Genomic DNA, 17,531 nt, shown 5'->3' with positions numbered 1-17,531 from the left:
GTCACTTTTTCACATTTGCTCCCTACTTTGTAATAATAATAAGAAGTAACCTTAAAGAAAAAAACCTTTAGGAAATCTAAAACTTGGGGGGAAACTTCTAGGGGACCACTCATTGCAAGTGTTTTCCACTAGTCAGAATTTCTAGATTCCATTATGAGGAAAAAGCTTACAGTAAAACTCAGCTGAAACTTTCAGCTTTTCATAGAGATTCAGGAGTGGAAGCATTTTGATTATTTTCGTACGTTTTCCACTCAAGTTCAAGTTGAATTAGCACATCATCATTTGACTTTTCCTTTAAGGATCTTGCGGTTTGATTGAGGTCACTTTTATTGCACACCTGTTAAATCCCAGCTGTTGTCCTAGGCACTGTGATAGAAATGTCATTAAGATAAGGATTCAGCCTTAAAAAAAGTCGCAGACCAGCCTCAGGAGCAGTGTTGGGAAAAGTATGCCAGGGATCCTTGTGACACAGGACGAGTGATGGAATCTGGGCCCTTAGCGGAGGTGGGGAGGGTCATGAAGAGGTTCTGAACAAGTACAGGAGGAACTGGAAAACTGCCTGCTAACTTCGGATGCCAAGGCCTGGCAAAGATAGACATATATGTATGAACCCACAACCTTTTATGAATTGTTCTACCTTTTCTAACCATGGATGTTTGAGAATTGGCGGTTGTTTTGAAGCTTCTGAGTGGCTACCATAGAATTGTAAGTGGATTCAAGCCTGAGACCTCTTTAACTCACTTTCTAACCCTCACTTACTTCTCTCCCCTTGTAGAGGCTTCTCTGTAATGTTCCTTGAATTTGCGAAACACTGTCCTACCCAGGCTTTTACATTGGTTTGAAATGCTCTTTCCGAAGATGCCTTGCAGGCCCATAGCCTCACTTCCTTCATTTTTCTACTTAAACGTCACCTTCTCAGTGCCTTGACTAAACTAACGACTCCTACTGTCCCTACTGAACTCTGTCTACAAGGCACTTACATCTGTCTGAATGTCAGCTCTGTGAGAGCAAAGACTTTTTTGTCTGTTGATGCTTTTTTGGCTGCCTAATATTTACCTAGAACCGTGTGTGAGTCAACAGATATTCAGCATGTATTTCTGGAAGGGCAGAAGGAAGGATTTCACTTGGTTTATTGTCTCCCTTTTCTTTTTTAATCAGGCCCAGGTGAGTCTCGAACTGTGGCCCCTGGTAAGCAAGGTCAGCACTCTAACCACTGCGCCGTGGTGCTCAGCTGTTGTCTCCCTCTTCGTGAAAGGTGGAGGAGGGCTATCCCAACTGGCTGTAGGTGCAGCTAGCTAAACAGGAACCAGGGATCCCTAGGGTATGTGGTGTAGGTCCACCAGCTCTGAAGAGAATATTATGTAACAAACTATTTACAGTGTTAAAATCACAGTCATTATGCATGTAATTGTCTGCTTTGTGGAGTATCCATAGCCAGTTAAGTTAGACAAAACTTGTGCGTTCCCCCAATTTCTGCCAGGTGGCAGGTGCTTCCTCTCTTCTTTTGCTGCCCAGCTTCTGATGCCCAGTGAATTTATACTACTACTAATTCCATCTGGCAAAAATGTAGATGGAAGAGCATGCCCAGTGAGATCTGAAGAGCATTCCAGAAAAATGAGTTAGTCATACGATTCACTTCTTATCTCATGGAATTGGAGTTCACTGATCCCACTTTGTACAACGAAGCCTCTATACGAATAATGAACATATAAATGTTTTTGCACTATTGCTCATTTATTAAGCTGGACATCTATTAATAATTACTTTGCATATTATGCACCTCAAATTATTGCGATATGAGATCATTAAAATTGACTTGATAACACTGCAGATATTTGTGCTCATGGGAGACTCGGCCCATGAGCTACAACTTAGTATTGGGGGGTGGGTGTGAAAAACAGCATAAACTCAGAAACAATAAATGAAAACCTGTACCATCCGTGCCATGCCCCAGAGAAGTATGAGTCCCTAAAAGGTGAAAAGTCCGGTTAGTGACTGGAAATCTGTACCTCAGAGAAAAATGCAGACTCGCCCCTTGGCTGAGTTTGGCCGGTCTCCACACACTCGCACACGGGTGCCTTCCTCCAGGACAGTGCGTGCAGGACTGAGTACCACAAGTCCGGGTTGGAAGATCTCATGGGGGGCAGAACCTGTAGGTGACACTTGTTTAAATACTTCATTGGTAAAGACTGAATTTTGGCTTGTGCTAAACAAAGAAATAGCTGTAAGGAGGTCTAATACGTAAGTTTTGTTTTCCTTAAAAATGCCCCTGGATCATAAGATGCCCTTCCTTGTAGAGAAAGTATTCTGTGTAAATGTTGAAAATAGGTTCTTTGGGTCATCGTTCTTATAAAAGTCAAGCATGAATTAACCTTAACAATGCTGTTGACATTGACATCAAGGCAGTTGACATTGATTGTTTACTCCGTTGCAGAGGCTGAACTAAGCATTTTACATGGATCTTCTCACTTAATCTTCATGGCACCTTCTCACACATCTGGACCCACATGCTCAAGGCTCTGGGCCTTCTCTCTGCCTGGAATGCTGTTCTTTTGAAATACAGTAGAACCTCTGTAAGCTGACCACCTGAAGGACTGTAACAAACTGGTCAAAATATGGAGGTGGTCAAAATAAGGAGCATCCATTGAGTACATGTGGTGCATGTCTGGTCTGTAAAAAATGGGTCAACTTAAGGAGGGGGTCAGTGGAGGGAGCTGATCAACTGTGGAGGTCCTGCTGTATTTGCATAGCTGACCCCTCCTCCTCCAATGTTGCCCTCCCTGTGATCACAACGTATAAAAATATATCCCCCCTTAGCCCCAAATTGAGATTACTATCTTTGTCCTATTTTATTTTTCTATGGCAAATATCTCCTTCTAGCCAAAAATGTACTCATTTATAATGTTTATTCCTTCTTTTTAGCTTCCCCACTGGGTATTAAGTGGATTCAAGCCTGAGACCTCTTTCACTCACTTTAATTCCCCACCGGCTAGGGAGGCTAAAAAGTACCTTGTTTACTGAGGTATCATAAGGACCTAAAACATTGCCTGGCACATTGTGGAATTCAAATAAATTCTTATGAGTCAAGAAAGACGTGCATACCAGAGCTGACTAGCAGGACCAAAATGCGTAATTGTAGAACACATAAAAGACTCGGTCCTAGAGTCCCACTGTCTGTGGCCAGCTTCTTGCCTCAGTTTCCCCCTCTATAAAATGGGTTATGTTACTGCTCATTTCACATGACTGTTGAGAATTGATGAGACAATCCCTACAGAGCACTTAGCCCAATGACTGTCACAGAGTACATTTAACCAGTATTAGATGCTTCTGGGTGAATGGCACCACTGCGGGTGCTGGGACTACTCGGAATAATTTCACATTTACATTTCCTTTGGGATTAGATTATCTACTATCTCTGCAATGCCTGTGAATTAAATGCTCTGGATAAGGATGCCATCCAGATTCCCTTTCCCTTCTCAGAGGCCCTTCATGCTTTAGGTTTTTACATGCATCTTGCTTACTTTGTACTTTACCCTTCTCGACTGACTTTCACGCCAGCCTTGACAGCTGGGCACTTACACCAGCTCTCTCATCTGTTGGCTCCAGGCCTCTGTTCCAGTGTCTTCATCCTGAAGGATGACAAAGGGGACATATTGCTTCCTCCAGGCCGCCTTTTATTCCACTTGCAACTAAAGTCATTTCTTCCCACGGTCCAGGATTCTTATGACTTCCCTTTACCTAGTTTATAAATAAAATTTGACTTGGTGACTATTAATTGTTTTCTGTGCATAACCCTCAGTGTTTACTTTATAGGATAGGGAGGGACCATTGACATCTCAGCCTGATTTATTTTGGGGCCCTAGTTTTATTGCCACAATTACATAAAAATTTAAAGAATTTTAAAAATTCCAAGTAAATATGAAATAAGAGACTGTATCTGCTGTGCTTTGCTGATTTCAGTTTATCCAGAACTTTCCAGGGTTAGCCATAATGAATTAGAAAGTCAACACCACGTGCCGTTCTTGATAGCACAGTATGAAAAGTAGTGGATGGCTCTGCTCTTGCATTTTTGTTAACAGAGGGCTATTGAGGTACGTATGCCTTGTGATCTCTTGTGATATAGATACTAAGTGGAAGTCAAGATAGTAAGGTGACAGATGGGATTTTTAAAAGGCAGTGCCATGATAAAGGTCTATGTTAAGTGTTCTGAGAATGTGAAAGGGAGGGTTGGAGTATGATTCTTAGGAAAGCTGTGATTTCAGTGGGGTTCTGGGGGGTGCATCAGAGTTGGCAGAATTTGGCATGGTGGGTGTGGGAGTGATGACAGCACCAAAGGGAACAACATGTGTAAAAGGTATGTTACCCCAAGCATGAGGGAAATGAGGGGTCGAGTGTGAAAGAGAAATGGGGTCTGCTTGTGAAGGGCCTTTGTCACATGCCACAAGGATGGATTTTTATCTGGTGTAGGATTTTTGCGAAGTAGCTGTATTATCACATTTGTGGTGGCAGAATGCAGATCAGGAAGAAAGGAAAAATACAGAGAAAAAGACATTTGCCCTTTTGTATTTAGAGGACATTAGAAAAGAATTAGTATAGCATAAGCAGTTGAAAGTCTTGATAAAACTGTTAAAAAAAAATAGTACAAATACAAAATAAATCACAGAAGCAAGTCACAACCCAGAAGGAATCTGATTGTGAAATAGGGTGTCCATTGATGGAATTGAATTCTTAAATAGAGCTTAGAAAAAGCATTTCAAGAAATAAGGTTGGCTGATAAAATTATAAGATGCCCAGTTAAATTTGATTTTAGATAAATAATATTTTTTAGGATAAGTAAGCCCTCTACAATATTTGAGACAGACTTACACTAAACACTATTTTTTTTTATTTGAAATTCAGATTTTGCTGGAGTGCTATTATTTTGATTTGGAAAATCTGGTAATCTTGGTGTGATAAAATGATTATGAGAATGCCTGGTAATAAGATTTAGTGGGCTCTTCAGAATGTTACCATGTTTACTTGGAGGTGTGAAATACAGGCTCCAGGAAAGCATTTTGTAGAACACAGGGAGAACCTTCTGGAAAGTCCTTTTTACATTTAGGTGACTGGTAGTGATTTTTACTTTGCCAGATTGTAAAGTTATTTGATGAGGTTTATTTTTATGGTAATAAAATGTTCTAAAACTGTGGTGCTCACTGCAAAACTCCGTGAATGTACAAAAAAAAAAAAATTGAATTGTACACTTTTCCTGGTATATGAATTATAGATCAATAAAGATGCAACAACAACAAAAAAAAGAAAAGTAGGGCAGGCCAGACACAGTGGCTCACTCCTTTAATTTCAGCACTATGGGAGGCCAAGGCGGGAGGATCACTTAAGGCTAGGAGTTCAAGGTCAGCCTCAACAACACAGCAAGACCTCATCTCTACAAAAAATAAAAATAAGCCCAGCATGGCGGCATACACCTATAGTACCAGCGACTCAGGAGGCTGAGGCGGGAGGATCCCTGGAGCCCAGTTCAAAGTTCTAGTGAACTTTGATTACAGTGCTTACATTTCAGTGTGGTGACAGAGTTGAGACCCTGGTTTTTAAAAAGAAAAAGAAAAGACAAATAGGCAATAAAGTTGAACAATAGAAAAGAAGGGGGAAAATCTGCAGATTATTAGTATGTGATACTCATCAGACTAAAGGGACAATGTCTTGGGTATCCAGTGAAACAAAATGGGGTGTCATCTGCTCTGAGAGGGATCTGCTTTCTCAAGTGTGAGTGAGGCTGGCTGCATTGTTTTTTAATGCCCCTAATAGACAGTGGCCCTTGTGTTCTGGCTCTTCTTTTTATTGGGGCTGTAAAAACGTGACAGACACCCCAACAATAGACATTCTGAGAATGTGAGGTCATAGTAATGTGACCTCACAGGCAGCCAAGTCCTTGGAAGGTCGCTCACATTGGCAGGCCCTGTGGGCCAGGGATCTTGATGGGGGTCTTAGGAGAGGGAGTATGGCCCTAGGGGTGGCGATGGGCTCTTCCTGCTGTTTGTGTTGTTGCTGGTGAGTTTGCATTGCTCTCATACTGGCACACTTTTGGATTTAAAACCAGTGGTTTCTGCTCTTGTTCAAGTAATCTCGTAAGTTTTAAAGTGGGACAGAATGAAATTGTCAGGAGTGGAGGCATTTATCCTCACTTTATTCCTTATTTTCTCCATTTACTAAATTTTTTTTTTGCAGTTTTTGGCCAGAGCTGGGTTTGAACCTGCCAACTTCGGTATATGGGGCCAGCGCCCTACTCCTTTGAGCCACAGGCACTGCCCCACTGAAGTTTTTTTTTTTTTTTTTTTTTTTTTAAAGAAGATCCAGAGAAATCTGATGCACATCCTGGTAAATGTGAGGAAATTTAGGTAAATCACCTGGACTAGGTGAGATGGTTGGAGGAAGAGGCAAATATGTACAATGAGAAACATGGGAAATAGAAATAGTTTGAGTGGTAAAATTTTTAAATATGTGCTCGTTAGGATACGCCTCTGGTATTTGAACAAAATTGAGCTAATACTGTATATGGTATAATTAGACTGTTTGCACAGAATGATTAAATAAATGCCATGAATTTGCCCTGAGCAGTAAGCAATAAGGAGCAGTTTAATTGAGAAAAAATCTTTACTTTGACATTTGTTTTTATTATATAATAATTATATGGCAGAAAAGAATGCATGGAAACAAGCTCCACAGATTTTATTTTTTGTAATTAAAAAAATTACTTGATTGCAACTACAGATTTTATTTTTTGTAATTAGAAAAATTACTTGATTGCAACTACAGATTTTATTTTTTGTAATTAATAAAAATTACTTGATTGCAACTATTCTTGGAGTAAATATTTTATATTTCTATTACTTATGTGGGAAAACAAAGTAATTATGAATTACCTAAAAGACATTTCTGAGTTTTCCGACTGTGAGTATGCTATCGATAATAATTAAATAAACACCCAGTTTCTGATAGTATGAACTTCACAGAGCTAACTATTATTGTTAACTCCACCAAGGGAAGGTTTAGCATGCAAAAATAATGCATTGTAAATGCATTTTCCTGAAAATTTTATCATAATGAAGCAATTTATTTTAATTGGTGGGTATTTGCTTTTGGAAAATCACTGAAAGTGGCTTTTTGTTTGAGAGTTACTATCCATCCTGGTTTGCCTGAGTCAGTTCTACCTACACGTGTTCTGGCATTGGTGTGGACTATGGTTTAGTGTTTGATTTAGACTTTTCAAAAATGAAGTATTATCATTAACAGTTGTAGTAAAATAAGCCAACCTGGGTTTCGTAGGCCTCCACTTGGGACTGTCGGCTTCTTCCATGGTGTCATCCCAGAATGCGTGAATTGATACTTGGATGTAGTTGAATCTAGAGATAATCTGGGATAACTTCTCTCTTTTCCCTACTGTGATAGCTTCCTTTCCAGGACAGTTGGGGGGTACTTACCCATTAAATGTGCTTGGCTCAGAGAGGAGTTGCTAGGAACAGTTAACTTCTTCAAGCCTGGTGGCAGCTGGGGAAGGATGGGGCCTGGCAGCTACCTGAACAGTGGTTGTGCAGTGGCCCCAGCAGCATGCAGAGGGACACTGATGCCGCCAGGACACCACTTGGGGGAATCAATGGGAAATGGGAAATTTTGAAGTAGAATAAGTGACAAGATAGAGGCTAAGCAGTTCTTTAAATTCTGCTTAAAAAACTGTATTCTTTCTTGCTACCGTGTTTTTGGTCATCTATTGCAAGGTGTAAGTATATAGCATTTTCTTAGGTTCAGATTTTCAAAACTATAACCATTTGCGTTATAACTAAAATACTATAACATTTATCTTTTTAAAGTATAAAATTGCTTAGCCCTCACTACTATCTTAATAATTTTCTCATCATCCTCAGAAGAAATTATGTACCCATTAGCAGCACTATTTTTTTATCGATAATACTTTCTTTGTAACAACTTAAACTACATATTTAATGATTACTTTTTTTACTTTGTAACAATTTTAATTGCATATTTAATGATTTTTGTCATTCCTGTTCCCTCTTCAGAGACTTACTTTGAATAATAAATGGTTACTCTACTTGTGATGCAGGCCATGGTTAAGACTATGGGATAGAGTATCCCGGGCACAGGCCTACTTCAGCCCAACCGGGAATGGCTTTTATGATTCTCAAGATTGTAACAAAACAACAACAAAGCAGCATGTGTGACAGGGACCTTATGTGGTCTGAAAGCCCCAAATAGTTACCATTTGGTTCATTATAGAAAAATTCTGGCACCCCTGGTTGAGAGTCTGTGGCTGGGAGTGTTTATCAGAAGGCTTTTTTTTTTTTTTTTTAATTTTCTCTATATATGTACATGTGTTTATTCAGTTTCCACTTTTTGCCTTCACAAAATGAAAGAGGCTTAAAATTTAATAACAATAACAATGTTTAAGATAAGGACTAGAAACAAAAACCTTGTAAAGAACGAACGAAGATAAATACATTCGGAAAAGAAATCAGATGATTGCTGCAATGAAATATTGAGCAATAATAATGCAAAAAAAGTGACATTCACATTATCAGATAAAAGTATGTCTATCATAGAATGCTTTGACTCTGAGGTTCAGTATAGAGTCATCAGTTAACTTTTTTTTTTCCAAAGTCTCAAAAAATAGACAACTAATATTTATAAATAAAAATAGAAGATAATTTCAACAAACGATCATACCAAATCTTACAGAGAATAGAAAAAGAACTACTTCAAAATCCTTCTTCTTCATCTAGATATACCTGATATTACATTTGGAAAAAAAAAATTATTATAAAGGGAAATGACAAACATATTTCACTTATAAATGAGGATGCACTATCCTAAACAACATATTAACAAGTTGAATTAAAAAGTATTGTTCAAATAATGTACTTTGGTCAAAATCCAATTTATGTGAGATTTAGTCACTATTTTCTTTTTTTTCTTCTTTTCCTTTCCCTTACCCACTCCTTCCTTCTCTCTCTGTCTGCTCTCCCCTTCCTCCACCCCTCACCATGTCATTAATTGTCCTCATATCAAAGTTGAATACATAGGATTCATGCTTCTCCATTCCTGAGATGCTTCACTCAGAATAATGTGTTCCACCTCCAGAACACATTAATATCCAGGTTAATACAAATGCTGCAAAATCTCCATTTTTTTAATGGCTGAATAGTATTCCATGGTATACATATACCACAGCTTGCCAATCCATTCCTGGATTGAGGGGCCTTTAGGCTGTTTCCAGATTTTAGCAATTGTAAATTGAGCTGCGATAAGCAGTCTAATACAAGTGTCTTTATAATAAAAGGTTTTTTTTCCTTCTGAATAGATTCCTAGTAATGGGATTGCAGAATCAAACGGGAGGTCTAGGTTGAGCTCTTTGAGGTTTCTCCTTACTTCCTCCCCAAAAGGTTGTACTAGTTTGCAGTCCCACCAGCAGTGTAAAAGTGTTCCTTTCTCTCCACATCTGCTCCAGCATCTGCAGTTTTGAGATTTTGTGATATAGGCCATTCTCGCTGGGGTTAGATGATATCTCAGGGTGGTTTTGATTTGGTTTTGATTTCTCTAATAATAAGGGATGATGAGCATTTTTTCATATGTTTGCTGGCCATTCATCTGTCTTCTTTAGAGAAGGTTCTGTCCATCTATCAAAAGACCTTTTCCGCCCAGTATTTTATCATGAGCATGTCTTTTTGTTACAAAGTTAAAAAGATTTGGAAATTAATTTCTCCTTGTTGGTTTTAGTGTTACAAATGCATGAGGTTGTGATGCTCCAGAGCTGGCTGAGGGAGTAGTTTGTGATTCCTGTCTAGAGCAGAGGTTCTCAAAGTGTGGCCCGTGAGGCTTCCTCCCTGCAGTAGGTGTGCAAGGTCAGAGTTATTTCCTACTAATTACTATAACATTATTTTCTCTTTCTCCCTGTTGGTACTGTGTAGTATGAAATCAATAGAAGGGGCCTTCACAGAAGTCCAGGCAGTGGCACCAAGCTGATCTAGATGTCACTCTCCTCTCCACTGCCTTGCTCAAAGGGAAAAAATGAAGAACAATTTCACTTAAAAGTGTCCTTTATGAAACCAGTACAGACTCATTTTATTACATCTCAATACTCGAGTTTCATGTGTGACGACATGGTAATAATGGCTCATTCCTGGAAAAGCATATTCATGTGATTTGGGTTGGGGCTTATAAGCTAGTCACTTTTTTCAAAAAGGTCATTGTTTCCTTCCAAAAATGACTGACAAACTATGGTGAATGGCAAGCATTTTCTTAAGAATGGCTAAAATAATATGGTGAAAGGGAGGGGAGGGCAGAGGGAAAGATGGGCGGAAGGAGGGTGATAGGTGGGATCACACCTGCGGTGCATCTTACAAGGGTACATGTGAAACTTACTGTACATTTACATTGTAAACACAATAACTAAGAAAATACCAGGAGGGCTATGTTAACCAGTGTGATGAAAATATTTCAAATTGTATATAAAACCAGCACATGGTACCCCATGATTGCATTAATGTACACAGCTGTGATTTAATTAAAAAAAAAAAAAAAAAAAAAGAATGACTAGAATAAGCCTGTTGCTTTAGAGAAAACTGACAGTGTTTATAGCCAAGGATTAAAGTTACTTTTGGCCAAGAATTAGAATTTTGGAAAGCTCATGTCTGGCACCAAATGTTTGACAGCTTCCTAATACTTACTTTTCTGAAGATACTGGTACTGACATAATTAAGGTGGTTTTTTAATACTATACAATGAAACATGTCAGAAAATATTTTGCAAAGGACCCGTGTTACAAAATGTTAGGAAATCAAGCACAAGTGAAATATAGTCGAAGTATTAGATCTTAATGTAAGAGTACAGAAGTTCACTGACCTGAATTTAGATTCTACGTTGTAAATTTTTTAAAAACTACCACTTGTCTTAACAAGGTGTTGTACTAAAAAAGAATATTTATAATTATCCAGAAATATCTGTTAAATATCTGTGTGAGGCAAGATTTTTTTTTTTTTTTTTGGCAGTTTTTGGCCAGGGCCAGGTTTGAACCTGCCACCTCTGGTTATGGCGCCCTACTCCTTTGAGCCACAGGCACTGCCAGAGGCCAGATTTTCTTAATATACTTCACCCACAGCAATATTGAATATAGAAGTGGCTCTGAGAGTCCAGCATCTACTGTTAAGTCAGCCATTAAAGAAGTTTGTAAAAACTATAAAACACTGTTGCTTGTCTTGCTAAATTTTGTTGTTTGGGAAAATACAGTTATATTTAAGAAAATATAGTATTTAAATTATATGATACGGATTTATTAAATGAATTTATAAATATTTAATTTTGTCTGTTTTAATAAATAATAGGGTAAGCATCAAAAGATATAAGCCACATAAACAATAGCTCTGTGAAGTCTTTAATACTTCAAAAAATGTAAAGATCTGAGACCAAAATGTTTGAAAACTACTTGTCTAGGGTTTGGGCAATTATTTTCTTAGTCCTTTGAAATTTACTAGCTGCAAATAATTTTTATGAATGTTTCAACGAAAAGTTTTCATGTATTTGGCCAGACAATATCATGATAATTTCATCAGACATTTCCTTTTGGCCATATAAGAAAAATCTCTTCTATTATTGTGTTTTCCTTTTTTATGAACTCTCATAGCAATGCTGGGGTGAAAACAACTCAGCTGGAGGCTCATTGTGAAATGGGGAGCACTGAAATGGTGGAAAAGGAGACCTCAGAAAGTCTCAGTAACGGTACCAGCAGCAACGTGGACGCAGCCAAAAGGTTGGCCAAACGCCTTTATCAACTAGACAGATTCAAAAGATCGGATGTCGCAAAACACCTAGGCAAGAAGTATGTCTGACCCAAGACTGTTGTCTGAGTTTTATTTTATTTTGTATGGGTGTTTTTTGTTTATTTCACTGTTGTCCATGTCAATAACCAAGGCTATTCTATTTTCTTATTTACAGCAATGAATTTAGCAAACTAGTTGCAGAAGAATATCTGAAGTTTTTTGATTTTACGGGAATGACGCTGGATCAGTCTCTCAGGTATGATTAAACGTTTCTTCTACTCTTCGTTGCCTCCAAATGATTAATTTTTGGAGAAAGTACTGCGCTGTAGCTAAATTTTTTTTTGAAAGTTAAAAGTTGAATGTGCCTTATGTGAAATGTTTAGAACCAGAAATGTTTTGGATTTGGAATTTCCAAATCTAAATATGTGAAATCTGAAATGTTGCAATGAGCATTTTCTTTTAAAAAGTTTTAGATTTTGGAACATTTGGAATTTCAAATTTTTGGATTTGGGATGCGTGACCTGTACTTTGTGAACTTAGTTCAAATTATATTATCGATGTTAAACATAGAAGAGAATAAAAAAATTATTGTTTGTGCGAAATCACACAGGAACGAATAATCTGCCTCTAATAGTAAGCCCAAGTCCAGATGGCATAGTAAAGAATGGTTGCAAAGCAAAGCTGGAGAACAAAATGGAATCTGTGGGAGTTTTTCTGTTTTTCCATTTTTTTTTTATTGTGGTAACATATGTATAACATAAAATTTACCATCTCAGCCATCTTGAAGTATACAGTGGCATTAAATATATTCAGAATGTTGTGCAACCACTACCACCACCACCACCACCCATCTCCGTAACTCTTCATCTTATAGAACTGAAACTCTTTGCTCATTAAACAGCAATTTCCCCTTCCCCTTTTCACCCAGCCCCTGGCAACAACCATTCCGCTTTTGATTTCAGTGATCTTGACTATTCCTAGTGCCTCATGTACATGGAATCATAATATGTGCCTTTTTGTGACTGGATTATTTCACTTAGAGAGCCCTCAAGGTTCATCCATGATGTAGCATATTGTAGAATTTTTTTTCCTTCTTAAGGCTAATATTCCATTATGTGGATATACCGCCATTTGCTTATCCATTCTTCCATCCATGGAGACTTGGGTTGGTTCCATGTTTTAGCTGTTGTGAATAATGCTGCTATTCACATGGGTGTACAAATATATTTGAGACCCTGCTTTCAGTTCTTTGGGCTAGTGAATTGGGGTTTTGAGTGATCAGTTTTTTAAAGAGGACCAGTTTATAGACTGTTGAATTATGGAATGTTTTCCGAAGCATTTGCTTACTGTAGCCAGATTGTCTTTTAAGATGATACTTTGAAATTAACTGAGTGGAATAAGAATGAATGTAATAACCAGTGGAAGATATGTCTACAAAATTGTTTCCCAACATTATTTACTTTTTGCTGGCATCTTCAAATGAAGATGTCTAAAACACAGTGATCGTTTTCACATTATATTGTATTGCCAATTTCTACCGGCAGCAGAAGATAAAACCCAGTCAGTGTTCAGTCTCACAGACTATAAAATGTTAGAGCTTAGAAGAGTTCTGAGACCTTATAATGTAACCCTTTAATTCTACGAGTTAGGAAACCGAGGCTTGGTAAACGGACAATGTTTGGGTTAGGATGTACTATAGTGATTTGTTCTGTGGCTCATTCCTATATCAAGGGTACTCAGAAATTTTCTAATAAAAACAGGTAAGGGTGGAGAAAAGATCTACATTTTTGCTTTGCATTCTGAGGCAGTTTATTAAAGTTATGGAAAATTCAAGTTTAATCAATATAATTTAGGTTAATAAACTAAATCTATAATAAGGAAAAAAGCAAAAGTTTCATGGAAATAGAGTTTTTTGTGTGTATGTATATAGTATATATAGTATGTATAGTAATAATTCTTAAGATATTTTGGATAGTTTTTCTTCCCATCTCATATTTAGGAAAATGCATTTTTGTTGACAAGTGAGGGTCATCTGGATCGATCTGTAATAAACCGTACTCTCATTGACTGGTTTAATTAGTATATGGTTCTAGGCATATTTCTGATTTTTGAAAGTTTAGTATATAAATTATTTCATAATTTAAGGAATAAACTAGGGTTTATTGTTCAATTTCTTCCTCATATAACAATAAAAAAGCAATAAAATAAATTAACAGAAATCTGCCATGCACATGACATTGCAATTGTAATTTTGACAGTGGAGTGGATTAGTGGAGATTACAAACTTGTAACAAAACAACAAAAGAATACTGATCTGCGTAGAGTTTTCAAACATGGTCTGTGTATGATTGTGCCTTGAGTCGTAAGTGGTTTTGGGGATTTTTATTGACCTTTTAAAATTGGCTACATGATACTTAATCATAATGGGTAATTACCCGTACCTTTCCAAAGCTTGTCATCCTGGGTAGAGGATGACAGCAGTCTCAAACTCTTAGGCTCGAGAGACCCTCTTGCCTCAACCTTCTCAGTAGTTGGGAGTTCAGGCTCTCCCACCACACTTGGCTAGTTTTTCTATTTGTAGTAGAGATGGGGTCTTGCTCTTGCTCAGGCTGGTCTTGAACTCCTAAGCTCTAGAAGTCCACCCGCCTTGGTCTCCCAGAGTGTTAGGATTACAGGTATGAGCTCCTACACTGGACCTCCAAGGCTTTCTTGATGTATTGACCACCACTGTTACCAGCCTGTCATCTTTTATATTGATATTTTATAGAATTTAAATACCATTATATATTTATAGTGAATGACCATCCAGGGAATGATTTTTTTTTAAGATAACTATATAATATCTTCATATCATGTTTATATAAATTAACTGTCCATAGCATGATTTAAATTTTCTAAAATTTTACTTTTTTCTCCTTAATTCCTTTTTAGGTATTTCTTTAAAGCATTTTCTCTTGCGGGAGAAACTCAAGAACGAGAGAGAGTTTTAATACACTTTTCAAATAGATATTTTTATTGCAATCCAGATACCATTGCTTCACAAGGTAATTTGAACATAAGTTCTTTAATTTCTTTTCCATAACAATAATTTTCCTTCTCATGAAAGTTAATTTTACAAATATGCAGAAAAAGATAAAAATCATCCAATTTGAATATTACTTGAATTACATTACTTACTTGAATATAACTTTTAATTGAAAATAATTACTTGATATATTACTTGAATATAACTAATTACTTGAATATAACTATCTAACACTTTGACTTACTGCCTTCTCGTCTGTTTATATAATATTTAATGTCACATTGGAATTATTAGAGTTTTTTATTTCCTACTTTTAATTTCATTATTTGTTCATTTTCTTATGACATTAAGTATTCTTTAAAAGCATAATCTTTAATAACAGCATGATAGTCTTTACTTTTTTATTTTTAATCTGATTTTCAGTTCCATAGTGTGACAGTATATTTTCTTTAGATTGTTTATGCTTTGTCATTCTGAGATTTCATGTGAAATAAAAACCATAAGTGAAAACTTATGTTTTTCTTATTTCTTCATCTTATACTTTGGGCCTGTATACTTCTTGATGAAAGTGGATATATGCGTGCTTTTGTAATTAGTTCTGGAAACATTTACAGATCTTTCTAGAAGTTGTGCTACGTCTGTGATGCTTTTGTTTGATAATAACACTGACCACTGACTTGCACCTATGATTGTAATCAACTGTGTGTTTATTGTACCATTTTTACATAGTAAACTATTTAATTATAAATTACTTAACTGTTGGCCTGCCTTATGACCTCCCTTCCAATTCCCACAACGAAACAAAATTTTAAGAGTTTGAAGTCAAGCATATCTTAGAAAAAATGATTAGAAAAATCTTTCATAAACTTACAAATTCTGGAATAAATCACTGATACTAGATGTATAAGAAACAGGCGTTATCTCCTGACTTCATTATTAACTGGGATTACTGAAATGGGTGTACCTACCTTCCTTCCGTCCTCCAGGCTGTAGTGACAGTTAATTCATCATCTGATTACTATGGTCATATTTTTATCTGTAAACTGGTGCAATTTGGACCAGTTATTTTATTTTATTATTATTATTATTTGTTTTTTTTTTTGCAGTTTTTGGCCGGGGCTGGGTTTGAACCCACCACCTCTGGCATATGGGGCTGCCGCCCTACTCTTTAGAGCCACAGGTGTTGCCCTGGACAAGTTACTTCCTATCTCTAACACCTTCACCATTCAGTAGAGAATGAAAGAGATAGAAGAGGGTGGTTTTTACCAGAATCTTCTTCAAATCTAAAAACATGTTGACATTTCTGCCAAAAGTAAGAAATTGGTTGTTGATAAGCATATGTGAGAATGGGCGCTGAGTTATACAAATACTTAACCAGGAATGTGTTTTGAATGTGTATAGAGTTTGTGACACGTAGCATAATTAAATGGAACTAGAATGAATATATTTGTAAGTAGTAGCACCTATTTAGAGACATTGATAACAGAAATCACATACTATGCTAAAAAACTTATACTTTCAAAAATAGGCTTGTCTTCAATTTGTGAATCAGTAATTAGGCCTTTCTGTACATTCAACATAAAATTGATAAGATTTTTACTGTATCTGAAAGTATCGTCTACTGTACTTGTAATTAGTAGGGAAAGTATAAGGAGAACAACGAATTCTAATGTTTGGAAATAGGAAGCTTCATTCTTTATGCTTTTTCTTTTACCATATAAAGAAAGAGTGTTGCCATTTATTTAATTGGAAACTGTCTTCTGGCTTGGGCAACTTTTCCCCCTGAATGTTTAATTTTTAAATCTTCATCGAATACTTCAATATTTTACTTTGGTCTGGTTTATAGTATCCTAGACAAAACCATTCGACCTAAATCTTGCTTGTGAAGAACGGGAACACTGGCAGATGCCTGTAGTCACAGCAACGTGGGAGCCTGAGTAGGAGGATCAGTGGAGCCTAGCCTTGGGAAGCTGTAATTTACTCTCGTCACACCTATGAATAGCCAGCCACTGCACTACAGCCAGGGCAACGTAGTGAGACCCCATCTCTCAAAGACAAACAAAAAAAGAATGGCAAGAAAGAACTATTTCTGCCTATGTATTTTAAGCCATAAAAATAATAACCAAACAGTAAACAATAGTAAACTTAAATCTTGGTTTTCTTTAACTTCACTTCTTTCTTAATCCACTTTCCTCCCAGAAAGTAAAAAAGTTATAACATTAATTTGTTTTCATTTTCATATTGTTATAGAAAATTGAGAAAATAACAAAGAATTATAATCTCATGACCCAGAGATAATCTCTTTTAGTATTATGTTTATTTTGCTTAATGTATTTATATTTGAATAGAATTATACTGCGTATAATGGTTCTCATATAATTATTGTGAAATATCTTTCTAATTCGACGTGAATATTTGAACCACATTTTAATGACTTCAACCTAACAGAATTGGTTTTGGGGGGGTCTCCTATTGTGAGTGGTATTTCTGTGTATATCTGTGTGCTTTGTATGGATCCTTAATTGATCCCTTAGTTATAAAGCCCTTGAAGTAGATGTGTCACAGGACACTGTTTTCAAAGATTTATATGTATACTGTCAAATTTTCCTCCAGACAGGTAGGAACAATTTACTTTATCAACAATATGTTCCAACTCTGTGCATCCTATAATTTATTCAGAG

General features: G+C 36.7%; 1 protein-coding gene across 6 annotated transcripts in view; it reads left to right on the top strand.

Annotated features, from left to right (window-relative positions):
* Positions 1 to 17,531, top strand: part of PSD3 (pleckstrin and Sec7 domain containing 3) — a 559,602-nt gene that overhangs the window by 300,159 nt on the left and 241,912 nt on the right. For 5 of the 6 annotated variants that reach the window (XM_053578222.1, XM_053578223.1, XM_053578226.1 and 2 more), the window contains 3 exons: positions 11,690 to 11,884; positions 12,001 to 12,081; positions 14,757 to 14,869. In XM_053578222.1, the coding sequence (XP_053434197.1) occupies positions 11,690 to 11,884; positions 12,001 to 12,081; positions 14,757 to 14,869 (389 nt within the window). Of the gene's footprint in view, positions 1 to 9,892; positions 9,912 to 11,689; positions 11,885 to 12,000; positions 12,082 to 14,756; positions 14,870 to 17,531 lie in introns of those variants that run through there. The other variant, XM_053578229.1, reaches the window with a different exon arrangement.

This window comes from Nycticebus coucang, chromosome 24 (assembly GCF_027406575.1).
Source record: "Nycticebus coucang isolate mNycCou1 chromosome 24, mNycCou1.pri, whole genome shotgun sequence".
NCBI classification, from domain to species: domain Eukaryota; kingdom Metazoa; phylum Chordata; class Mammalia; order Primates; family Lorisidae; genus Nycticebus; species Nycticebus coucang.
Note: the sequence above shows the minus strand (reverse complement) of the source record. Positions and strands in the feature narration are given on the sequence as shown.